The sequence below is a fragment of the Miscanthus floridulus genome, chromosome 18, assembly GCF_019320115.1.
Source record: "Miscanthus floridulus cultivar M001 chromosome 18, ASM1932011v1, whole genome shotgun sequence".
NCBI lineage: Eukaryota > Viridiplantae > Streptophyta > Magnoliopsida > Poales > Poaceae > Miscanthus > Miscanthus floridulus.
Genome location: NC_089597.1, coordinates 112373360 through 112399633, shown reverse-complemented (window position 1 = coordinate 112399633; position 26274 = coordinate 112373360). Strand labels below are relative to the sequence as shown.

At 46.1% G+C, this 26274-nt stretch overlaps 3 protein-coding genes and 1 pseudogene across 6 annotated transcripts; 3 read left to right on the top strand and 1 right to left on the bottom strand.

The window, feature by feature from the left end:
• The first annotated feature begins 241 nt into the window (after positions 1 to 241).
• LOC136521058 (BTB/POZ and MATH domain-containing protein 1-like) lies at positions 242 to 2028 on the top strand. 4 transcript variants are annotated; one of them, XM_066514782.1, is made up of 3 exons: positions 242 to 390; positions 539 to 636; positions 724 to 2028. In XM_066514782.1, exon 3 carries the CDS (start codon positions 745 to 747, stop codon positions 1837 to 1839), a length of 1095 nt encoding a protein of 364 aa, XP_066370879.1. In that variant the 5' UTR covers positions 242 to 390; positions 539 to 636; positions 724 to 744; the 3' UTR covers positions 1840 to 2028. The 4 variants fall into 4 exon arrangements, with proteins under 4 accessions (XP_066370879.1, XP_066370878.1, XP_066370877.1 ...); XM_066514781.1 differs by having other exon boundaries at positions 721 to 2028; XM_066514780.1 differs by having other exon boundaries at positions 248 to 636.
• An 885-nt stretch (positions 2029 to 2913) lies between these two features.
• Positions 2914 to 5330, top strand: LOC136524397 (BTB/POZ and MATH domain-containing protein 2-like; annotated as a pseudogene).
• A 3646-nt stretch (positions 5331 to 8976) lies between these two features.
• LOC136524396 (protein STRICTOSIDINE SYNTHASE-LIKE 10-like) lies at positions 8977 to 10057 on the bottom strand. The gene has a single exon (XM_066517793.1). The coding sequence runs from the start codon at positions 10009 to 10011 to the stop codon at positions 8977 to 8979; it is 1035 nt and encodes a 344-aa protein (XP_066373890.1). The 5' UTR covers positions 10012 to 10057.
• Positions 10058 to 13259: 3202 nt separating this feature from the next.
• Positions 13260 to 24821, top strand: LOC136524395 (BTB/POZ and MATH domain-containing protein 1-like). Its single transcript, XM_066517792.1, has 4 exons — positions 13260 to 13375; positions 13490 to 13577; positions 20122 to 20616; positions 24303 to 24821. Exons 1-4 carry the CDS (start codon positions 13260 to 13262, stop codon positions 24678 to 24680), a joined length of 1077 nt encoding a protein of 358 aa, XP_066373889.1. The 3' UTR covers positions 24681 to 24821.
• Positions 24822 to 26274: the final 1453 nt, after the last annotated feature.

Here is a 26274-nt window from a genome sequence, read left to right as displayed (position 1 = left end):
AAAAGATAACTAACTGCGCTATTTGCGTCGACCAACCTGCTAGTTGTAAACAAGTTTAGCTTTGTCTTGATTCAAATTTCTTTAGTTTTAGTCAAATTTATAAAAAATATACAAACATTTATAATACCTGTATTAAACACCAGTACACCACGATATATATTGTTGGAAACACGGACTACTACTAGACATATTGTAATGGCTGGGACCCACGCGCGAACATAAAAAAAACACTCTTCTTTAGTACGGAGTACATATTTTCTTTTCCCCATTTCACTTGCTTTCCTTCCGCCCATTGTTTGACGACCCAAGGTCCCAAATCGAGGTGAGTCGCCTGCGCCGGTGACGGTGAGGCCGCCCGGTTCCGTCTCGCCGCCATCGCAGAGGGTGGAGGTAATAAGCTCAATCTCAAACCCCAGGTTCTTAAGTTCTGTCAACTGTTCTGTTTTTCAGACGAAATCGAAACATTTTAGATCAATCAATGGAGACTTCTTTTTAATGTCGCACTTGTTGAAACGGATCCACTCGAGACTTTTTGCAGATCGACTTGGCTTATTTTCTTTCTGCTGGATACATTTCTCCGCTACTTTGTGCTCACTGTTCACTGCTCAGTGCTCACTTGCGACTCTCGGAATCGGAGTAAGCCCTCTTTAGCTGCTTTTGCGACCTTCAGTTCTCACTCTCGGAATCTCCCGTTGATTTCTGATGCCCTCGCCCGTGCAGCAGCAGCAGTCCATCACTCCATCCATGGGGGTCTCCTTCTCGAACCTCACCGACGCCGCGTGCGCCGTGCACCAGTTTAAGATCAACGGCTACTCGGCCACCAAATCCATGGCGAGGACGGACACGCTCCCGTCCAAGCGGCTGGCCGTGGGCGGGTACGAGTGGGAGGTCCACTACACCCCGAGCCTCGTCGTCGACGGCGGCTACTGGATTGCGTTCAGGCTCGTCCTCCTCAGCGCGCCGCGCCGGAACGACGTGAAGGCCGCGTTCAGATGCCGGCTGCTGTATACTTCCTCCAACTCCTACTACGGTCATGAACGCGGTGCGTGCGTCAGGGATTCAATCGGGAACGTGGAAGGCCAGATGTCTCATGCGTTCAAGCGGGCGAAGGAGAGCTCCGGATGGATTGCGCTCCGCAAAAGGAATGATGTGGAGGCGGCCCGGGTCATCGAGAACGACTCTTTCACCGCGGAATGCACCATCACGGTCGTCACCGAATTACCGGAGCCTGACACAGCAAAGACTAATGTCGTCCGGCCCCCAATTCCGCCATTGTCGGACTTGCATTCCTTGCACCATGATCTCGGTGAGCTCTTGAGCAAGGCAACGGGATTTGATGTCGTGCTGGTGGTGTCCGGAGAGACCTTCGCAGCGCACAAGGCCATACTTGCATCAAGGTCCCCGGTTTTCATGGCCCAATTCTTTGGCCCCATGAAGGAGACGCACTCGCAGAGGGTGGAGATCATGGACATGGAGGCACCTATATTCGGAGCCATGCTTCGCTTCATGTACACCGACATGGTGCCCGAGCTTGAGCGGCAGGAGGATGGCACCATCATCGCGCAGCATCTGCTTGCGGCTGCAGACAGGTACGGACTCGACATGCTCAAATCGATGTGTGAGGACAAGCTCTGCGATGGCACAAGAGTGGAGACGGCAGCGACGACTCTGGCGCTGGCAGAGCAGCACGGTTGCCCGAAGCTCAAGGCCAGGTGTGTTGAGTTCATCGCTGCAAACCTTGATGACGTCATGGCGACAGAGAGTTACAAGCATCTCATGACAAGCTCCCCTTTGGTTCTGAATGACCTCCTGAGAGCTGTGCGTGGAAGAAAGAACTGAAGCAAGTTGGTGATGACTGATGAATAGTCCCTGTAATATGTAATTTAGAGTAGTTGTATTGTATCTGCACTGTCTCTCTGAATTTCAGTGTTGAAGTTATATTTCTTCCCATTGAGGAAGGGTGGATTACTGGAAGGATCTTTGCTCTTTGAGAGCTTGGCCTGATATCTAAGAGTTGTCCCAGGTCATGTTTTTTATGGGTAGTTTCTAGAGGAAAGAGGTAAGACCTAACTATAACCTAATGCTACAGAGAAGAGAACTAATGATCATTTGCAAGTAGTAATAAACAAAGCATGATCAGCTGTAATTTGGTGTGGCCAAATGGTGCTAACGCACAACAATGACACTTTTACAGACACCTCAGTTGACATGTGTTTGCAACCAATATATCATCCATAATCCATATTAGCTGTGAGAACATTACAATTTACATAATGTCAAGTTAATCCAATCAAATCTAGAGTTAATCGAATCTAGAGTTAGCTTAGTTTACTAACTGTAAGCATTGCATCGAATTGGTGAAAGGGTTCATAGTGGTTTTGCTATGCATTTCCAACCTAGAATCCAGAAATCTGTAAATCTGTCCCCAACTTGATCTTCTCAAAAGCAAGGCCACCTCATTAGAATGCTAATTAGTAACTCTTTATTAATCCTTCTTCATTTCAACAAAGTTATCCAATCACCAACTCATGCTACTAGCTAGTATAGGCCCTATTCGGCTTACCCCATATTCGGCTCGTTCGGTTTATTTTTTCAGCCGGAAGAACGTTTTCCTCTCACAACAATTCAGCCGAAACAGTGTTTTTCAGCCAGTTTCAACCAAGTTTCAGACCAGCGAACGGGGCCACTAGTGCATGCCAATACCTTTTCCCCCTTTTTGGCTTCCTAAATTCTACATTGTATACAGAGGCTGCAAGATCTTATAATCAGACTGATGTCAAGCCAAATAATAATAGCACAGGTGTGAACAGTTTCTTCGGAAGCAAAAGAAGCATGTGTCTGTCTGTCTGTCAGAGAGCAAGAGAAGAATAGGGTCATTCATTCATATTTGAACAACAGTATTCAAACCCAGAATCTAGTGACATCATAGCTACACTACAGGAGCAAGTCGATCCATATCAACAGCATAAAACTACTAACTTGCCCTGAACCCTGACAGATTTAGTTTTGCAAGCACCGTTTATTCAGCATCGATCATGCTGCTTGCTCAAAACTTGCCCCACCCTTTACGATTAAAAAATATATATATACTACAGGAGCAACTCGATCATATCAACAGCATAAAAATACTAACTTGCCCTGAACCCTGACAGATTTAGTTTTGCAAGAACCATTTATTCAGTGTCGTTCATGCTGCTTGCTCAAAACTTGCCCCGCCCTTGCTGATCTGATTAAAAAAAAGATACACTACAGGAGCAAGTCGATCATATCGACAGCATAAAAATACTAACTTGCCCTGAACCCTGACAGATTTAGTTTTGCAAGAACCATTTATTCAGTATTGATCTTGCTGCTTGCTCAATACTTGCCCTGCCCTTTCTGATTAAAAAAAAAGTTTGCTTTCCCCTGACCTAACATATAGTTTCATAGGAAGTTATAAAAACACATTTAGGTGACACAGTGAGAAATTCCCAATGTTTCCATTTCCTTCTGTGTTTTGCTACATGCAAAGTGATCTCTGGCGATTGTGGAAGTAACAGCACTAACTAGTAACACAATTGTGGATGTAGATGTCAGCGCACAGCTAACCTTGTTGGTGCACTGTTGGTGTTCGTCGACGGCGCGCGGCCTTGGCACGAGTGGCGAGCTCCATTGCGTCCGGGGACAGCGTCGTGTCGGCGCCCACGCTGTGCTCGTCGTCGGGGACGGCACAGGAGAACCGGGGAGCCCTGGGAATCAATGAATCGCAAACAATCAAATGAAGCAGCAGAACCGACATGAGCATGGCTGGCAGGGCAGACTGTAGGAGCTCGACCTTGGGCCGGCAGACTGTACGTGCCCCTGACGACGAAGTCGTCATGGGATAGTCGGATTGATGAGGCGGAGCATGCCTGATGCGAGGTTGCATTGCACCGCAGAGCAGGCGGGAGATCTCGCTCGGCACACCAAGCGGCGGCGTGAACCTCTGATGGACGATATAAACAGGAAAGGAAATTCGGGAGCGCGGGCCGCAGCATAGATAGAGATTAATTTGGCTCGTAGTTGTCATGTAGGAGTATATCCATGGTTGAGATCTTGCTCCAAGATATCAGGAGATGATTGAGATTTATAGCAATTCTGTTGAGATACTAGCTATATAAACGGCTCCTGCCTGTCCACCGCGAACGCAGGAACGGCGTCGTTGTCTTTCTCCCACGCGAGATCCACCGCGTGCTCCACTTCCACCTCCGCTCCCTCCTCTATCCTCCATGGCCCACACCGTGAACCTCACGGAGGCCGCGCGCTCCGAGCATCTGTTCAAGATCAACGGCTTCACGGCGACGAAGCAGAAGCCAAGGTCGTTCTCCCCGTCGAGGAAATGCGCCGTCGGCGGCCACGACTGGCACATCCAGTTCTGCGCCAACAGGTCGGGGCCGCCGAACCACCCTTCCGACAGCGGCGCTGGCCGGGTCATGTTCCGCCTCAGGCTAATGAGCAAACCAGCAGGCGGCGCGGTGGCGGCGTCGTTCGCTTGCCGCCTGGTGGATCCGAACCAACCGGGACTGGGCAACTCCCCGGACCAAATCTCCTCCGCCTCGTTCCACGCATACGAGTTCCACGACGTCTACCTCGTCAGGCGGAGCGGGCTGGAAGGGTGGCAGCGTCGGTACCTGAAAGACGACTACATCCTCGTTCAGTTCGCGATCACCGTCCTGCTCGGGGAACAGAAGAATGCGGTGGCATCGGACGCCGGTCCGCCCCCGAGCGTTCCGTCCTCCGACCTGCACAGGCAGTTCAGCTAGCTGCTGCGGAGCCAGAAGGGCGCGGACGTGACGTTCCACGTCTCCGGCGAGTCCGTGCCCGCGCACAGGTCCGTGCTCGCGGCGAGGTCGCCGGTGTTCATGGTCCAGCTGTACGGGCACACGAAGGAGGCGTCCACATCCGCGCCGTGCGTGGAGGTCAAGGACATGGAGGCGGAGGTGTTCAGGGCCATGCTCCGCTTCATCTACACCGACACGGCGCCGGAGCTGGAGCGGAGCGGGTGGCAGGCGACGGCGATGGCGCAGCATCTCCTGGAAGCCGCGGACCGGTACGGGCTGGAGCGGCTCAAGAGGATGTGCGAGGAGAAGGTGTCCATGGACATCACCGTGGGCAACGTCGCCACCACGCTGGCGCTGGCGGAGCAGCACGGGTGCGCCAAGCTCAAGGCCAGCTGCATCGAGTTCATCTTGGCTGTCCCGGAGAATCTCTTTGCGCTCGCTGCGACTGAAGGGTACAAGCATCTTGAGGCGAGCTGCCCATCGGTTTTGACTGAACTTCTGTTGCACTTGGTCACTAAGAATAATAAGTAGTTGGGCATTATATACTCTGGGAGACAGAAAGCAGGCCTATGTCGTTTCTAGTATTTGTTTTCCTCTTTATTTATTTATGATTATGCTTGAAGCTTAATTATTTAGAAAATTTCAGATACAGTCTTATTAGTGAACTAATCTATGCTCAGAACCTATAGGACTGAGATATCAGACGGCAAATGGAAGTGACAGGTCCTCAGATTATACCATCCTTACTTGTGCCTCTCCTAGATTTCGAGACTATTTCTAGAGGGATGTTTACCATTGGCCGGTGTCGTTCCTTAATTTATAGAGAGATGATTAGCTCTCCTAGATTTTCTCCGTAAGTCTTTTAGCTTTCCATGAACTGTGATTATTCATCTATGAAGAAAAGAAAAGAAAACTATTTTTAAGCATTCTGGAAACAGTTGCACTGGAGCAAAAGCTGCAGAGAATAGAGCAGAGCCCTGCGAAACAACGAGAGGCATGTCAAAGCCTATTTCCACACTTCTGTAGTCCTTTCCTTCACACTTCTGTAGTCAAAATTTAGAGACTACAACTACTTACAAGAGAAAACATGCTGACTTGTGTCCTGAAGCTTCAAAAGGGTACCTCTTCTAATTCTGAAAGATCATGTTGAACTCTAGGTACAATATACTAATTCTGTTTTTTCATAGCCAAAGCATGGAAATTTCATGTAACAAAAAGGGAAAACATGGCAACTCTAACTCTGCAGCCTCGAAAAGGTAGCTGTAATAAATCTGAATTTCTTTTTGTATAGCAGTTTTTTCCATATGTTCTTCAAATAATTGTTGATATGCATGAACATGTATAGGTCAAGAAGTGGCTCAAATAAGCCTGAGACACTTCCAATTGACAAACCTGGTGTTAAGAAGGGGAAGAGCAAAAGGAAGAAGGTAATTTTCTAAAAAGACTCCAAAAATTCAGAAGCTGCAACTTGATAGCCCTGCTATGGGCACAATGAGCAAAATGGTTTAGCCTACAAGTCCTGCAATGAGCACAAGGAGTAAAAGAAGACTGAGTTTGTGAATCTGATAAACTGAAATGACATGTCTTTTGGTTTGGATGTGAACCTGTTCATGTGAAGAGAACCTGAACGTTGGTGTCTATGTGTGCATGTGAACCTCATATATTATGGTGTGGATGTGAATCTGGATGGGTGTTTGTGAACCTGGATGTATGCTAACCTGGATGTTGTTGATCTCATGTTATTGTGGATGTTCTTTCAAATTTGTTTGACTTATTACCACGGTGCATCTGAATTTATACACATGGTGTCGGTGTTGAGTAAACACCGACGAGTAAATTTGTATTATTGCGCGCTTGACTCGGATGGCGTGCTAAAAAGACACAAGGTTTATACTTGTTCAGGCAGAATATCCCTACGTCTAGTTCGTCGTTGTTGCTCGTGTTATTTGCATTGAAAAGTTCATAGTAGGAGGTACAAACTGACAAGAGAGGGACGGAACCCAAGTCTTTGATGGAAAAGTTGAAATGATGCAGAGCGCTTGGTTGCTGCTCTGCTATATGTGATGTGATGCGTGGTGTGTTCTATTGATCCGTCTCCTTAGTGGGGTGCCCTGCCTTCCTTTTTATAGACCAACGGAAAGCAGGGATTACAGATGGGAGAAAGGAGAAAAATCAGAGGCCAATAAAGTCCTTCGAAGGTGCCGGGTCTTCCTTTTCCTCTGAGCCAGCCCTGCTAACACAGCAGACGGCGCCAGAGATTGCTCCATGCTGAGCGGCTGTCCGTTGATGATGCCACGCTCTGGCTTGATCAGCAAGTGGTCACGTCCTATCCTGACCGGGGTGTCGATCCGCAACCCTACGAGGAGCGGACGGCGCAGTGACAGTATGTCCGTCACTATAGAGGACGCGAGTCTCCTCTTGGACCGTAGTGGTTGTCGTATGGTTCCGTCAGGATCCGCGCCTGAGGGCCAATGGCGGCGCCCACAACACTGTAAAACAAATGTCGGCGCCCACAACATTGTTTGGGCTCTGACATGCCCAGAAGGGCCTTAAAGCACCTGTCTTGTCATATCTTGTTGGTACTTTCCTGCAGGCGTGCAGGGTATGGTGCAGGGTATGGTCCTCGGTATTGTGGTTGACTTGAGTGTCCTGCCTTATCTGCGCGCGTAGTTATGAAGGAGCAACGCGTAGTCGTCGGACGAGGCGGAGCCATCCCCCAGACGTCGGGCGAGGCGGAGCCAGCCCCCGTACGTCGGGCGAGGCGGAGTCTGTCCCCAGACGTCGGGCGAGGCGAGCCAGCCCCCGGACGTCAGGCGAGGCGGAGTCTGCCCCTAGACATCGGGCAAGGCGGAGCCAGCCCCCGGACAAGGCGGAGTCTGCCCCCAGACGTCGGGCAAGGCGGAGTCTGCTCCCAGACATCGGGCGAGGCGGAGCTAGCCCCCGGACGTCGAATGAGGCAAAGTCTGCCCCCGGACATCGGGCGAGGCGGAGCTAGCTCCCAGACGTTGGGCGAGGCGGAGTCTGCTCCCAGACGTCAGCGCGAGGCGGAGCCAGCCTCCGGACGTCGGGCGAGGCGGAGTCTGCCCCCAGACATCGGTGAGAGGCAGAGTCTGCTCCCAGACGTCGGGCGAGGCGGAGCCAGCCCCCGGGGGTCGGGTGAAGCGGAGTCTGCCCTTAGATGTCGGGCGAGGCGAAGCCAGCCCCCGGTGGTTGGGTGAGGCGGGGGCCATGGTCTCGGTGGACGGACGAGGAGTGTCCTGGCAAGTGGTGTAGTCGTGTTCTTGATCGCGCGGATGAATCAACGTTCGACGGTCATTAACTCCTCCTCTTCGGGTACTCTAATATTGGTCCCCGACACATGGATGTTGCATTAACTCAAAATACTTCCTCCCTACATGAAATCTGTACACTCTATGCAAATAATTGGTGCAAAAATGATCCAAAAAAATGGTGCAAAAATGGTCTTAAAGAAAAAACATCAAAACAATTTTGTACTCCAAGGAATAGCAGCCATGTTAAACAGGAAAAAAATTGGCACCAAAACACCTATATAATGTGCCAAAAAAAGCTTTGTACCAGAGAGAAGATGCCCCAGGCTAAAAATTGAAGGAGGGTCAAAATCATCTTTTCGCATTCCAATTAACACCGTCACATTCCTATTCTGACGGTAGTGTCGTTTTAGGAATAAAAATTTCAAACTAGGTCGGAGATAAGAGAGATTTGAAGTTTGGGTGCTAAATTGGGAACAACCAGATTTTTTTTTGGCCAAATAAGGAATTTTCTCAAACTTAGAACCACGATCCACGTACGAGGCTCAATATGCATATGCCATCCATGCGACAGCCCGTCAATGTGGCCAGACAATTCAATTATAATTTCGACCTGTTGCTAATGTTTTTATTTATTTGGTAAAATTTGTGGCCAGAAAATTTGTCATCCACTCATCCATCCTACGCGTGCGTGCCTGATCCACGCTTATAATCGACATAAAACAAGAACAAGGTGTGCATGGCCGGACGACCGGGAATACGTATTCAACCGTATCACAATGACAACTTAACGTACTATTATAACTGCAAACTTTTATTATTTATTAATAAAGACAAACAAACAGCAACACATGTAGTACTCGAAATAAGCATATCAAATCTTTAAATCTTAAACCTTAGCAATAATCCTAAGTGTCAACAATGCCAACGTAAGACAACTCTACAGACCCAAGATATATTTTACCATCTTGTCTTTCCACCGCCTCAGTTGGCCTAACGTTTTTAGGGCCCGTCATTTCTTGGAGCTTTTCACCATGAGCACCAATCCTGATAGCGACCAAGTGCTTGTTCACGCCAAGCGGGTATGGGAGCTCATTTTTCTCCCGATGCAGCGCAACCCAATAGCCTCCATTCCCGTCGGGCCTCACGTTGTCCGGGTATCCTGGCAGGTCTGCGAAAATCTCGGATGTGTTTGTGTTAGGCCCACGGATCCAATACCTAAGCAGCTTGCAAGGTCCGGTGAGTGCGACGATGAGGTGGGTCCTGTCCTCGCTGATGGCGATGCCGTTAGGATAGGTCACGCCGGACTGGAGCACGGTGACCTGGTTGCTCCGTGGACTGTACTTCATGATGCGCCCTGTGGAGTCTCCGGACGCGGTCACCATCTGGTGCTGTGACCGCTGGTACGTCTTGCTGCTGTCAGTAAAGTAAACATCGCCGGTGATCTGATCGATGTCCACCCCATTGGTGAAGCGGAACGGCTCGCCGTCGGCCTCCGTGGCTAGCACGGTCGCCTCTCCGCCGTCCGGTCCCACCCGCATGAGCCCCATGTACGCATCCGCGATGTATAGGTTGCCGGAGTTGCGGTGGAAACGAAGGCCCAGCGGCCGGCCGCACGAGCTCTCCGTGGCGACGGGCGGGAGCTCAGACGGCGCGTCGCAGTTGTTCTTGGTGTAGCTCGGGCTGTACGTGAACGTGGTCCAGCCACCTCCTTCGCCACCGTACTTGAGGATGCGGCCGTCGGAGATGCTGACGTAAGGTCCGGCGCCGTGGCCGTCGAACGCGACGCTCTCGGGGCCAACCAGCGCGTCGGGCAGGTCCAGGCGCTGGCTATTCGATGCGTCGATGGCCTGGGCTACGGCGGCCATGGCGGTGCACGGCAGGAGCAGCAGGACGGCAAGCAAGATCCCAAGCAGAACCAGCTTTGACGTGAACCGGCCCATGGTCGCTTTTCCGCCGGCCGATGAGTAGGCAAGGTTCTCTACTTGTTTGTTGTTGGTCGATCGGCGATAGCTGATTGTTTGTGGAACGGAGCACCTTCTCCTCCGGTTTTATTGGGGCCTTCGTTTGCAGTCCGAACCGGTGCCAGGAGAGAAGGATTCCGACTCGAGGTCGAGGAGCAGGATTCCGATTCTGGTTTTATTGAACCGATGCTTGAAGCTTAATTATTTAGAGGAAAAAAAATCAGATACAGTATTATGCTCAAAACCTATATCACGGAGATATCAGACGGCAAATGGGAGTGACAGGTCCTTCAGATTACCATCCTTACTTTTGTGCGTCTCCTAGATTTCGAGACTATTTCTAGAGGGATGTTAGCATTGCCCGGTGTCGTTCCTTAGGGATGACTGATATATTGTACTGGGATCATTTTTTTTATTGAACCTCATTATTACCCGGACGTAGACGCGTGAGCTCTGAGGATTTCGTCTTAGACGTGGACACGTAGATCCGGTCTTTGTAGTGGAACGGAGTAGGATGCGGACTCGTGAGCTCCGATTGAAGGATGATTCGTATCGGACATAGATACATGAATAAGAGCGAGATTTGGTATCACCGGATAGATGATTACCTTATAGTCTACTCTTCTGGACCAGTGGAATTATCAGCAGCCAACTGGTTATCCTCGTCAGGCAGTGACTCCCAAAGAATTTCCACGACATGGAGAACTACTGGTGAACACTTGTGATCTCTGGACCATTTCATGCCACATTTAGGCCCTGTTTGGTTTCTATAAGTCAGGTGACTTATTAAGTCAGGTGACTGAAAAACAGTGACTTATAAGTCATGCCTGTTTGGTTGTAGATGACTTATAAGCTCATTAAAAGTGTGGGCCCCACGCGAAAAAGGGTGACTTATAAGTTTTAAGCAGGAGTGAACCAACTTAAAACTTATAAGTAGGGGTGACTTATAAGTTGGTGGTGTTTAGTAAAATAAGTCATTTTTTCATTTTTTAACTTATAAATAGGTGACTTATTTGGAACCAAACAGGGCCTTAAAGCACGGGCCCAAAGCCCGCCTGTGAGATTTGATGGCGGCCAGTTTAGAATCCGCAGCCGGCAGAGGAGCTGGGGTGGTCGGCACCAGCTTATCCGGACAAGGTGTCGGTGGCGGTGGCAAAGGCAATGCTGTGCGTGGAATTGCCACAGATTTAGCTGACGAAGACCAATCACCAGGGCTGGAACTCCGTGGCACAGGCTTGTTTAGTTCTAAAAAGTTTTCCTAAAAAGTGTTAAAGTACTCACCATATCGAATCTTGCGATACGTGCATGGAGCATTAAATATAGACGGAAAGAAAACTAATTGCACAATTTGGTTGGAAATCGTGAGACGAACGTTTTAAATCTAATTAGTCCATAATTGAATACTAATTGTCAAATAAAAACAAAAGTGCTACAGTAACCAAATTGCTAAATTTCACCCAACTAAACGCCTCAGACGCCGAGCCCGCCTCCTCCTGCAACATGGCAACGGTACAAGCAGTATCCAGATCTTTTGGACGCAGTACGAGAGCACAATTGCTTTAACGTCAGGACGAAGGCCGTTAATGAAACGCATGGTATAAAACATAGGATCCGTGGACTGGGAGTAAGCCTTTAACTGGTCGACTAACTCGGTGAACTGCTTGACATAGTCGGCGGCAGATGTTGTTTGTTTGGCGTGGAAAAGTTGGCGTATGAGGAGTTCCTTTTGATCGCGGTCGAAATGATCATGAAGTAGGCGACAGAAACCCTGCCAATCAGAAAAATCCAGCTCGGGTTCGATGGATTGAAACCAACCAGCGGCAGCTTTGTCTAGGTGTTGTTTAGCGACCCGAATCCACAGAGGAAGGCACATTGTACGGGTTGTCGCCATCAAAACAGGGGAAGGACAACTTAGGCAGACGTCCGGTGGCCAGTGGAGCGGTGGAGTTAGCGGCAATGGCAAGAACAGGAGAAATGGGTGGAGGCATGGGTGGTGGAGGAAGGACGAGCGGCTGTGGACAGGGGTCAGGATGTCGTGTGTGGGGGAGGGGGTTTGGGATGTGGTGGTGGGGGAGGAGCCGGGAACACAAAACCGGGAGGATCAGCTGTAGGAGTGGTGAAAGGCTTACCCATGGCCGCGACATGCGTCCAGGTCGTGACGACCCCGGAAGCCATATCCTGTGTAGTCGATGCAACGCCAGGCCCCTTGGGCAGTTTGTTGTCGACGCCGGAAGCAGATACTGTGGACGCCGGGGACGGGTGAGAAAGGAGGCCGGCGCTGGGCGGCATATTGTCGAACACCACGCGATCGCACTTGGAGTCGATCTTGTCAACGCGTAGCCGGACATCATCCAAGACGCCCTCCATGCCGGGACGACACGCCGCGAACTCCGCAGTCCCCTTCTCGAGCGCCGCCACCCGCGCGTCGCGGTCGTCGGTCATGTGGGCGACGCGGTGGGACTCGAGTTCGGTGATGCGATTGGAGTACTCGGTGTCACGGTCGATGTAGCTGGCTTCAAGAGATGATATGTGCTGCTCCATGGATGTCGCGACACGGTCGATGCGGGCAGACTCCAGCCCGGCGAGGCGCTGCTCCAGAGCGGCGGCGGCGGTAGCAGCCGCCGATGTGGCTGCTGCCTGGTTCACTGCCAACGCGTCGAGGCGTGAATCGACGACAGCGTCGCGATCTGCTGTGGCGCCGTCCCGATCGGCGAAGCGGCGGTCCAACTCGTCGAATCGGGAGTTCATGGTGTCGAGGATGAGCTGGAGCGCGGGATCCATGGCACCGAGACGGCGTCGGAGGCGGGTAAAGTGGTGATGATGGGGGTAGGGTTTCAGGATCGATTGAATCCGATACCAATTGTTAGCAGCAGGAGGGGATGGGGATCAGACACTGGAATTGGGGATCGGCAGCAAGCATAAGATGGATTCAGACGGAAGAGTGCTTGAGGAATATTACAAGTTCCCAAGTTCTTCCATGTTCTCTCTCGATGAACTCAGATACATATACTCGCGTACGCTCTCGCTCTCGCTCTCTGCCTGTTCTAGTTGTTGGACCACACTGGGCCAAAGAACCGAGTACTGGGCCTGGGCTGAAGCTTCATCATCCTCAAGTCGGCGCTCTCCTGGGCTCGACGACTCGAGCAGCCCACGGTGCTCCTGGTCCGGGTTAGCATTGGTGCTAACATGTATATAGATGAGCCCTTGGAGGCAGGTGGCGAGACAAGATGCCGCCGCTGCTGAAGGATGACCTTCGCCCTTCGGCAGAGATGAGGACAGAACCATGGAGGAGAAGGCGATTTTGCAGCGTTCCTGCCACTGATGACGGAGGAAGGCAAAGCAAGTAGCTACACTGAGCGAGAACGGCGAGAAGAGAGAATACTGTGGATTCGTTCAGCAACTGCCTCCGTATCAAGTCTTTTAGCATTTCATCAACTCTGATTATTCATCTATGAAGAAAAAAAACTTTATTAAGCATTCTGGAAACAGTTGCCACTGGGGCAAAAGGTGCAGAGAATGGAGCAAAAGCTGCGAAACAACGACAGGTATGCCAAAGCCTATTTCCACGCATCTCCCAATAAACTTATTTATAAATATATATGTTTGATAATGATACACATCATAAATATTAATACTTTTTGTTATATAGTATTTAGCTCAAGAAGGATGCCACTTGCCCATTTTGATGACAAGGGTTTTCCACAATGTTATAACAGTTCTCAAGACTAAAAAATAGCTTTGGATTTTGAGCGCGAAATAAGAGAGTTAATTACGGGTTAATAAGATCTAATGGGGACTAATTGATGGTTAGAGCCTATGAGCTTAGCTCATAGCCCATGTTTAATCTATTATTATAAGACGAGCTATTTTTTTAGCCATGGATTCAAACACCCCCTCTATCCAAAAAGATGCTTAATACTTTCTTGTTGCCTTTCATGTTTCTTGTTAGAGTCTAAAGTTTTCTTCTCTTGGTTGTCGTGTTGTTCACCTTTTTGTAATTATATCTGTTGTAAATTAAGGGCCGGTTAGGGATCACTAGACTAAAATTTAGTCTGTGGTTGGATAATATGCTAAATGTGGATTAATTAAAATTTTCTTTTTTCTATTGGGTTCCACTCATCAATTAACCTATATTAATCTTTGTTAGACCATGATTAGTTCATATTTAGGCCTTGCATTTGGCATCAAAATAAAACATGGACTACAAAAACAATCTGTTGTTTTCTTCGCATGCAATAATGCAATAGTGATATCTACAAAAACAATCTGTCGTTTCGCATAGCGATAATGTTGCCCTGGCTATGCCCCATGTTAGTGTTCCACCGGCCATCTATTAGGCAGTAAATCCATCATTATCTGTGTGAAGGATATCACTGAGCCTAGCTCAGTTGGTTACAATCCTTGTGGTGAAACATGTTTACCTAAGTTTAAGTCCTTGATTGATTTGGCACGAGTGCTTATATTTTCCTAGATTTATTTCAAGATTTAATGACGTTGAACTTTCAGTGATAGACGTCGTTTCTGTGTTCACAGAGGGTGAGTGTAACACCCCAAAATTTGCCACTTTTGAAAATAGAGTTAAAATAATTTATTTGTGAATTTTTGTGCACATGAAAACATAGGAAAATAAAAAATTTCATTAATTTAAATTTTATCATAAGGTAGAAACGTGTTTGTTGCATTCATGTCGGTCGCACCTTGTGTTTCTATGTGCAAAATGTGTGTTTTTTATACGTTTAGGAGATGAATATCTATCTTTAGGAATTTTCCATCTTCTTTCTAGAATTTAATTCCTACCTTCTTCACCTTAATCTTTATGTTCTAAGTTTCCAACAATATTTCTATGAGCTTCAAATACTTTATTTGGGTCCATCATATTCCAAAGTGTCTCTGGAAAGTTTCCCTAAATTTTTGATGGTCCCGAAGTATTTTTCGTGGCTTAAATATCAATTCTGGACTTTTCTAGAATTATTTTATCCATGAAATTAATTAATTTTGAAAATAATAAATCTCTCATTTTTTTCAACCCTCAAAGCCCATGTGCAATAATCCTAATAAATCCTAAAAGGCACATGCATTTATTTACTAATAGGCTTTAATGATTATTTAGGCCCATTAGTAAATGTGGATGGTGCAACATCAATTAGTACCATATTGCTAGTTGATGTAGATGTGGGGAGTTTTCTTTATATATATATCAATCAACCTTTGGGCAAAGCACACCAAAACTACCGTAAGGCTATCAACCCATCTCAACCCTACAACCACCTTGTGCACATGTGTTAGCATATTTTCACAAATATTATCAAGGGTGTTAGCACTCCACTAGATCCTAAATGCATATGCAATAAGTTAGAGCATCTAGTAGCACTTTGATAACCGCATTTCGATACGAGTTTCACCCCTCTTAATAGTACGGCTATCAAACCTAAATGTGATCACACTCTCTAAGTGTCTTGATCACCAAAACAAAATAGCTCCTATGGTTTATACCTTTGCCTTGAGCTTTTTGTTTTTTTTCTTTCTTCATTTCAAGTTTAAGCCCTTGATCATCGCCATGCCATCACCATTGTCATGCTATGATCTTTATTAGCTTCTCTACTTGAAGTGTGCTACCTATGTCATGATCACTTAATAAACTAGGTTAGCACTTAGGGTTTCATCAATATACCAAAACCAAACTAGAGCTTTCAAAGGTGAATATTTTAGGGAAGAGATTTGGTATTATAGAAAAGGTGGCCTAGTAATTGGAGATACCTGAAAGTTGTTCAAGGTACCTATTAGAATTTTGGAATCAGTTGAGCAAGTTACTAGGAGTAGGGATAACCAGTATGCAAAGCAAAGTGGAATTCTTATCAAGACGATGGAACTACACGATGAAGTAAAGAAAAATTCAAATATAGAGTATCTCTATCTCCTAGCCGACGTTTTCCGAATCTCGAGGATGAGATTCATCTTAAGGGGGTAAAATTGTAACACCAAAAAATTTACCATTTTTGAAAATAGAGTTAAAATGATTTATTTGTGAATTTTTGTGCACATGAAAACATAGGAAAATAAAAAATTTCATTAATTTAAAATTTATCATAAGGTAGAAACATGTTTGTTGCATTCATGCCGGTCGCACCTCGTGTTTTTATGTGCAAAATGTGTGTTTTTTATACGTTTAGGAGATAAATATCTATCTCTAGGAATTTTTCAGCTTCTTTCTGGAATTTAATTTCTTTCTTCACCTTAATCTTTATGTTCCAAGTTCCCAACAATATTTCTATGAGCTCTAAATACTTTATTTGGGTTCATCATGTTCCAAAGTGTCTCTAGAAAGTTTCTCCAAATTTTCAGAGGTCCCGGAGTATTTTTCGTGGCTTAAATATCAATTCTGAACTTTTCTAGAATTATTTTATCCATGAAATTAATTAATTCCGAAAATAATAAATCTCTCATTTTTTTCCAACCCTCAAAGCCCATGTGCAATAATCCTAATAAATCCTAAAAGGCCCATGCATTTATTTACTAATAGGCTTTAATGATTATTTAGGCCCATTAGTTAATGTGGAGGGTGCAACATCAATTAGTATCATATTGCTAGCTGATGTAGATGTGGAGAGTTTTTCTTTCTATATATATCAATCAACCTCTTGGGCAAAGCACACCAAAACTACCATAAAGGGAGCCCCTAGTTTGGGAAATCCCTCGTGTAGTAAATTATATTTTTCTGCTCTTTCTCTCGCCGTCACCGTTGCCGTCGCCATCACCGTCGCCGCCGTCGCTGGTTTGTTTTAAAAGAGCCCCTCCAGTTTTCTATTTTCAAACCCGCAGCCCATAGCACTTTTCAGAATCTGTTTTCCTCTTTGGAAAGCGTAGTTTCGTCGGTTTAGATGCAAAATACGTTTTCACTTATTTACATATTTACCACTGATTTTGTTTTGGCCATAACTTTTCCGTTTTAACTCCGATTTGATCCGTTCAAATTACGTTAGGTTCGTAATTTCATAATCTACATGTTCATACTACTGTTTAGTATGTTTTTAACTTTTAAAATTCATGATTAGATTTAATCCATTATTCGATTAAAAGAAATCTTGTTTAAATCATATCTTCTACGTCCTAGATCTGTTTTAGTCCATTCAAGTTGCGTTAGATTCATAGCATCAAGATCTACGCGTTAATAACAGTGTTTATCATGTCACTAATATTGGAATTTCATGATTTGAATCATATCTTAAATAACAATTATGCAACTAGATTTTATAAATAGAATATGATTTGTTTCACTTTAGTTTTATAAATCAAATCTAAATTTGACTTAAATTATAATCTCTATGAAATATCTTATATATGTTTTTATATATTTAAAACACATGAAGCTAATAGTTTTATATTTTCTCCTATGAGCGAATCTTTCGGTAGATGTTTCTTTTTCACCGTAGCTTCGATTAGCGTGTTTTTCGTGTCTGTGTGTTCGTAGTGAGACATAGATTTGTTTTACAAACGTTTTATCTTGATTTTATGTTTGATGTACTGTTCTAATTTAAATCTATTGTTTGCTTCATGTATGATTGTATGGATGCTTGTGTGGTGCTTTATGATTAAGTACAGTCGGTGAGATATACGTGGTAATCAAGAAGAAAAAGAAGAAGAACATTAAAGATTAAAGCTTACTGAAGGATCGGTGTTTAAGGCAAGTATAGCATGGGATCTTTCTTGTTGTACTATATACCTTTAATCATTTAATTCATACTGTATGTGTCTACCTTGACTACCACTAAGGATTTCTTAGTCTTTTGTACCTGTATCTTGTTACCTTTGGGGTATTACATTGGGTAGTATGATGCTAGTGCTTAATTAAAGACCATGATCTTGTAACTTGACTAATGGTATATGCAATAAACATTAAAAGATGCTTCTTAACAACATGGAAAAAGGGGCTAGAGCATTGGGCTATGTTATGGTGTTCTAGATTCCTCTCCCTAAGGACTTATCTGTAAGTGATCATTTAAGACTTACAGTACAACTATGAGGGCTACATGGCTCTGGCTTTAGCTCAGTATGAGGACCTTTTCTAGCTTGTTAGTGGTTACCTTTATTGGCGTAAGAATGACTTGACGAATTGGGTATAGAGCGGCCTCTATCTCTATGTGTATAGGCTGCGTGTCAATATGCCATCAGGAAAGGGGCTCTACATCTCTTTGCCAAGTGAATCTAATGGCCCTAACTTGTTAGACGAATCTTTGAAGGGTTTCATAGTGAACCCTGCCGACCTTCCTTGGTAGTGGGTCAAGAGGCTGATCACCTCGGGCGAAAGGGTAAATCACGACTCATAGTGAAAGTGTACAACCTCTGCAGAGTGTAAAACTGGTATATCAGCCGTGCTTACGGTCACGAGCGGCCTTGGAACCCTTACGGAATAGATGATGGACACTACTGATATGGATGATGAAGATGCTCACTAATGGTTAATTGTTTATGCTATTCATTATTCATGTTTACCTGATCATGTGTTTATGAGCTTGTGAATAAACTTGTTGCTACTCAATTGCTAAAATCATAACTCATTAAAAGCTAATCGCAGTTAAACCAGTGTCAACCTTTTGAGCCTCATGAACCCCATGTTATATTTGTTGAGTACGACATGTACTTACGCTTGCTTTATTTTCAATTATTTGGATAAAAATCCCGGATGCGTACCAGATTGCTAGAGTATGGAGGAATTAGGCTTGTGATCAACCAGTTAGTTGTCCCTGTGGATTTGGAGTCTTCGCTTGAAGATCGGAGTTGTCTTTCCGCTGTCTATACTCTAAGGTTATAATCTTTATACTATTACGCTATGTATTTAAGCATTGTCTTTTGATATTACCTTTATTTGTAGCTATATGTAAGATTTGACTTCCTATGCTTACATATGGTGTGTATCTGGTTTTATTCTTAAAATCGGGTGCTACAGTGAGTATGCGTGCATGTTGTGAGCGTCCGCGTCTGTTATTTTGTAATTAAAAATAATAAAGATGAAAGGGAATATGGATGAAATAACCATCCTTTATGACAAAGTTTGATTATTCTAGGGTTGGAAATATATACAAAGGGAGTTTTATCTAGATAAAATCGTATCTTCTTTTATATCTTATAAAAATGGTGTCATGTCATTAGAAATGTCTAGACGATATTCTATTAAGTATATATGGATGAAACTTTCCACTAAAAATGATATACTTAACTCTGGACACCATTATATAATTGCAGCACAAAAAATATAAAAAATGAACCATCAATATTTCTTTTTTGTCCGACGTGTGCCTAGTGATTTTGCGAAGACTATGTTTAGTCGTGTTGACAAACTCGTTTGCATTTTTTATTCAATTGACTTTCATTGAAAAAGAATGCTCCCATGTTCCCTGAGGCCTATCATAAATACGTTAAGCATGGATATACTCCCTCAGCCTTAAAATATAAAAGGTCTAAAGTTTAAAATTTATATCAAAATATAAGGTATTTTGGATCCTTAACTTCCTCTCTCTTTATTTTTTGGCAAAAATTATTGAGACTTCTTTTAAATTTGGCATCACATAAAACAACCAGTCAGTAATTAAGGAAAATAACAACGCAAATATTACCTCAATCCTAATATTGAGGAGCAAAGTGATTTCCTCCCAAGATCTTTATTTTATCAAGTAAAATCCGGTAATATAGATTAGGGTGGGAAGAGGTTGAACCGTGTGCAGTGCCGGACGCACGGTTGGTTCTTGCGAGTTGCGACGCCTTCCGGATCGGAACCCACGCTGTAGAAACAACTCCGCCGCCGCCGTTCTCGACTTCTTGTGATTGGCCGTACACAGCCCTGCGCGCGCCTTGCTCCGATCGATCCGGTTCCTCCACCATGCAGAAATACGCCGCCTGCATAAACCTCACGGACTCGGCGTGATCCGTGCAGCTGTTCAAGATCGACGCCTTCACGGCGACCGAGGAGAAGAAGAGGGGCAGCATCGCTTCGACGCGAACGAGCGTGGGAGGGTATGACTGGGTGATCAACTACCACCCAACCGTGTTCTACCGCAACCAGTACTGGATCATGTTCCGCATCACCTTGGATAGCGACGGGACAGGCGTAGTGGCGTCGTTGGCCTGCCGCCTGGTGGACGTGGACCAAACCGGGCATCTCGGCCAGCTTCTTCCCCGGTGCCGGCGGCCATAACAAGCGCCACGCTTAGTAAAGGACAGGCAAATGATGTCTACGTCACGACAAGGAGTAAGCTGGCCTCCTCCGGCTACCTCAAGGACGACTCCTTCCTGGTAGAGTGCGTGATCACCGTCCTGCTAGATAATAGACCAACGCAAGAGGCGGCGGCGGCGGCCAACCTTGCGCCGCCGACCGGCGCTGCGGCGCCTCCCTCGGACCTGCACAGGCACTTTGGCGAGCTGTGGAGGAGCCAGAAGGGGACGGACATCGCGTTCCTCGTCTCCGGCGAGCCCATCGCGGCACTCAAGTGCGTGCTCGACGCGCGGTCGCCGGTTTTCATGGCCGAGCTGTTCGGGGACACGAGGGAGAAGGCGTCGCAGCGCGTCGAGATAGAGGACATGGGGCCAGAGGTTTTCAGGGCGCTGATGCAGTTCATCTACACCGACACGTCGCTGGAGCCGCTGGAGGGCCAGGAGGAGGATGCCAGGATATGATGATGGCGCAGCATTTGCTCGTCGCGGCAGATCGGTACGGGATGGAGAGGCTCAAGATCATCTGCGAAGAGAAGATGTGCGCTGACGTTAGCGTGGACACCGTCTCCACGGCATTGGCTTTGGCAGAGCAACATGGATGTTCGGTGCTCAAGGCCAGATGCACGAAGTTCATTGTGGCTACCCCCGAGAATCTCCGAGCGGTCGTTAAAACCGAGGGTTACGCGCATCTCTTGGCCAGCTGCCCATCTGTCGTGTCTGACATTCTCCTGACCATGGCTGAGAGGCATAAATAATTGAACCAGTAGCAGTACCAACAAGAGTGTAATAACGAATAAAACATCTGTTTTTTATGGCCAGATGTAATGTCATTAGAAATGTCTAGGTGGCATCCTATTAAATATGTGGATAAAACTTTCACCGAGAATGGCATGTTGAATTCTAGATATCACTATTGCAGCACAAAAGAAAATGACCCATCAATGTTTCTTTTCCAACGTGTGCCTAGTGATTTTGCTAAAATTATGTGTAGTCTCGTTGACAAACTCATTTGCATCTTTGATTTATTGACTTTTCTGTACCCCTAAAAAAAACACAAAAGAGAATGGTATTTGTGGCTCTCTGCCGTCGCCTCGCTCCCCCTCCCTCTTGTCATAGCAAAGTGGACCACATCTCGTCAGAAACCAAGTCCAAAATGATGTCCACCTCCACCTCCACCTCCGCAGCTCCGCTCCCACTACGTTTTATTCCCAAGAAGGCAACACAGCCACCTTTCTTCCCACTACGGTAGCTTTGGAGCTGAACGGGTAGACCACCTTTTTTGACCCTCCACAGTCACCATAGCAGTCGCCACCGGCACCGAGGCCTTTGACCACACAACGCCTTCCTCGTCCCGCACCCCGGCCTCGCTCTAGGACATGTAGGCAGCCATCGCCAAGGCTGTTGAGCTGCACTAGCTCCATGCCGCAGGCCGCAGATCCTCTTGTGGCTCTTCCCCAAGTCAAGGAAGAAAGCCAAGCTGCCGATGATGGCGTCTACGACGACCATATCGAGTGCGACAACATGCCACAACTGCTGACCAAGTGGGGGGTGTTTCTCTCGAGTCCCTCAAGGAAGAGCTCGCAAAAGCCAACACGCACTGGGACTCCACGCTGTGCGAAGCTGCCGAGGTGAGGTTGTCGCTGGGGAGCTGGCCATGAAGCTGGTGATGAGTGTGGAAGCATACTAGCTACCCGTAGCTCAAGAAGGAACTGCAGGAGATCGCCAACTCATCGTTGTCTCCCGGAGATCGATGATATCAAACAAAGCAAGCCAAAAGCTCCCCATGACGGTGAGCCACGAGGTAATGGTGGAAGGCTTGCAGATCGCATTGGAGGCACGATCCTTTGTGAAGCAGCTCTTTAAGGCGCTGATCCAGCAGGTGAGTGAAGAATCCAGTGATGGCCTATCCGACAAGCTGAACCTGCTCCAGCGCCCGTGCTAGATCATGCTCAGCGGCAGCATTGGCAAGCAATGCTTGAAGGCCATGCTGCACATCTCGAGGCGATCATGAACCAGGCCATGTCCCAGGACTTCGATAACACCACATTCTAGCAGAACGGCTCGCCGAGGTGCCTCGACCCGGTGGAGGACCGCTGGTAGAGCTTCGCCACCTTCATGGCGCTTCCATTCTACCTCACCATCACCGTACCCACCTCTACTATCGTTCGACAATTTTCTTGATGGTCTTTTTTAGCGTCGTCAGCCATAAAAACCCTTGTAGCCCCAGCTCTAACCCATAAACCGCTAGGAGCTTGAGCATTGGCAAAAAGAAAAGAGCACACATTGAAGGAAGGAGACGGTGTAGGATCATCTATATGTAGCAGTTTCAAGGAACTATAAAATGTTTTGAGTCATATAAGTTTTTTTTAATGTTTTTTAAGATAGAAAATCCTAACGTTCATATTTCGGCAAGGAAAAGTGGGTGTACCCTGAAGTTTGGCCCGTTTGTTTATTATCAGCGGCGGATCCAAAGGGGGGGCTAGGGGGCTCCAGCCCCCCCTAATGACTTGATTTCAAGCCTAATCACTGTAGCAAAAGCTTGATTTCACCATTAAATCTTCATGCAAATGAACATCTCCATTGTTTTAGCCCCCCATTATCCCGCATCGTGCATCCGCCACTGTTTATTATTATTAGTATATACTCTCTTCGTTCTTTTTCATATGACGTATTATCTTTATCTTAAATTAGTCATTTACATTTAACCATCAATTTTAAGAAATACATGTAGTTTGACATGTAAATTGTATATTATGAATGTATTTGTCATAGTAAATCTAAAAAAATTAAATCTTATGTTATTAGCATCTATAAATTATTAACATCTACATTTTTTTTGAAATTTGATGTCAAAGTTAGAAATGCCTAACTTAAAACAAAACTAACAGGACATTAAAAATGAACAGAGAGAGTAGATACTGGACAGGAAAAACGATGGAAAAAAAAACAATGCTAATAGCCCATCACTACTGCCTTAGCCCAGCCGCATGGCCAGTTCCCTCTGCTCGGCGATCGTCCGTCGGCTTCAGTCTGTTCAGTCCTCCCCAATTACCCCTCTGCCATCCTCTAACCGTAACGGGAAAGGGCGAAGCTCACGCAGGCGACGGCACCATTTGACAAGGGTGGGCAGTTGGCTGCGCGCCGGCGCTAAACCGCTCAGTGGGCAGGCGCGCAGGGTGGCCGTGCAGTAGTCACGGGGTCTGCGCGGAGCCGACACCGGCACCGGCACCATCGAGGGGGCCCGCCGCCTCAACGTTGACGTGAGGTGATCACTTGACCTAGTCCTCTCTCCTTCGGATCTGATGATTTGATGGATTTAGAGTCCTTTATAAAGGCATGTTTAGCTTAGCTTCAAGCTTCAGATCTGAGATCTAGGTCAGATCTGCAGTTTGTAGACTAAATTAAAGTGGTTCAAATATTTTTTTTGTTCTAAACTATTAGTATATTATTCATATACATGCTCTTGATTTACATGAGAGCCCCTCAGATCTAAGGTTTCTTGAAGTTATGTTAGATCTGTGGATTTCTTGAGGCCTCAAATATAGGCGTGGGATCGATTGCATCTAGTGGTTTCACTTGTTATACCTAGTCATCGGGTTTGCGTCATCTTTCGAAGTAGGGGGTTGCAAATTGCAAACTAGACCACTAGCTCAGCAATTCATGGCAATTGAACCTTGTAAGGGTTTGTTTGGTTGCACTTCAACCACCCCAATTCACATGGAGGCTTATTTGGATGCACCAGCATTCATCTCAATTCACGTGTGTTGTGATCAGGATGGAAATTAGTTAATTTTCCATCCTCTCGAGTGCATTCAAACAAGCTCTGGGTTTGAAGAGATTGAGATGGAATTATTACTAATTTTCTATCTTAATCCCTTCCAACCCATGTGAATTGGGGTGATTTGGGAAAACAATCCCGAACTAGAACAAGAATTAGTAAATGATCAACTAGTTTGCATAAATTAGTTAAGTAATAGATCAGAGAGAAAAGGAGATTTGAACGTAGTTTGTCAGCTAAGAAATGAAAGATCAGTGAATAGATTATCGATGACATGGAGGTAGAGGTGTTCAGAGCCATGCTGCATTTCATCCACACCGACACGGTGCCCGAGCTGGACCAGCTGAACGGGGAGGAGGCGACAGTGATTGCGCAACATCTTCTTGAAGCCGCAGATCGGTATGGACTGGAGAGGCTCAAGATGATCTGCGTAGAGAAGATGTGCACGAACATTGGCGTGGGTACGGTCGCGACCACATTGGCTTTGGCTGAACAGCACGGGTGCCCGAAGCTTAAATCCAAGTGCATGGAGTTCATCTTGGGTGGCGCAGAGAATTTCCAGGCTGTTGCAGCCACGGAATGTTACAAACATCTCAAGGCAAGCTGCCCCTTGGTCTTCAGTAATCTTCTAAGCTGGGCATTCTTCTTCAAGGTTGAGCCTTAAGGAGTTAAGAGAAATAAGATGAGGTAGCTGGGCATTCTACTGTTTGAGACAGTAAGCAGGCCTATAGTGTTTCTACGTATTTGTTTTGCTCTTTGTATATGCTTGAACCTTATTTAGAAATGGTTACCAGAAAATTTTCAGATACTGTATTAGATAAACTGATCTATGCTCAAAACCTACTAGCACTGTGCACTGAGATACGAAGATTATCATGTGTATGATGCTGCAAATGGGAGTGACAAGTCCTTAAGATGGCGATCCTTTGTTTTGTGTGTCCTAGATTTGAAGCAAGTACTTTTTTCCCCTTCCTATTAGGATCAGTGCCATTTGAACACTGATGGTCATTCCGGTATCTGTTTGATGATGGTCATTCCGTTGTCTGTTTCTTGGACAAGCCGGATGAGGATACTGCCAATTCGCAGTCTGTAAACTTGGGAAATTTTGCTTCATGCGCGAATGTCGCATGTAACCCTATATTATCCTCAATTAGTCTAGAAGCCGTGGGTAACGGCGAGGGTGACCACGAGGCCGAAGTTATCCGGTTGGTTCTCTATCGACGGCTGAGGGAGGACGGACGGGGAGGATCGAACGCCATCCAATGGCAAAAAACCGGTTGAGAGATGTCCATAGATCAACCGGTTGACCATTAGCATTTCTCTTTAAAATTTGTTTTAAAATAAATATACCTTTAACTATAGATCAACTACCTAGTTCTAGTAGCTTTAACTGTAATTTCATAGACACGTTGATCTTCTCAATGAATTTTAGAAGTGAACTGATGATAGCAGAGCAAAATCATGCAACTGCAGATAATAACGACAGCCACATGTCCACAGCCACCCCACGCGTCACTAAGGCTGGACGAAAAACTCGAAGCTCGTTAGCTCGCTTGGCTCGGCTCGACTCGTTATGATAACGAGCCAAGCCGAGCCAAGATTTTAGCTTGTTAGCTATAACGAGCCAACTCGAGCTAGTTCGCGAGCCGCTCGCGAGCTAAACGAGCCAAGCTTTTAGGAAAAAAAAATATCAAAACTTATATTAGTTTTTGTATTACTTCATGTCTTGCACTTTACAATTGGCTGGTAACTGGTCTAGACCCTATAAATTGACTGGTAACTGGTCTATATGTATTTCTTTTATATTATTATTATTCTCAAAATTTAGATAAATGCAAATATTATATTTTGTGTATTTTTTATACCTGGCTCGCGAGCTTAACGAGCCAGCTCGAGCTTTTAACGAGCCGAGCCGAGCTGGCTTTCTGGCTCGTTAGGATAACAAGCCGAGCCGAGCTAGCTCGTTATCTTAACGAGCCAGAACGAGCTGAGCCGAGCCAGCTCGTTATCTAGCCTTACGCATCACATTACAGAAGCTTCTGGTCTCATGATCTCATCTCATCAAAAAAAAAAGAGAAAAAGAGCAATATCCTTTGATGCAATCGATCTGGGCCGTGCATACGCTTCCAGGCCCAACGCCACCGCACTAAGGCTATCTCCAACGGTGCATATCCAAACCAGATACTCATTCCCGGATTTAAGTCACGCACAGTAAATGAGTCTCAAACCCATACCGCTCGATCTCCAACAGCCTACGC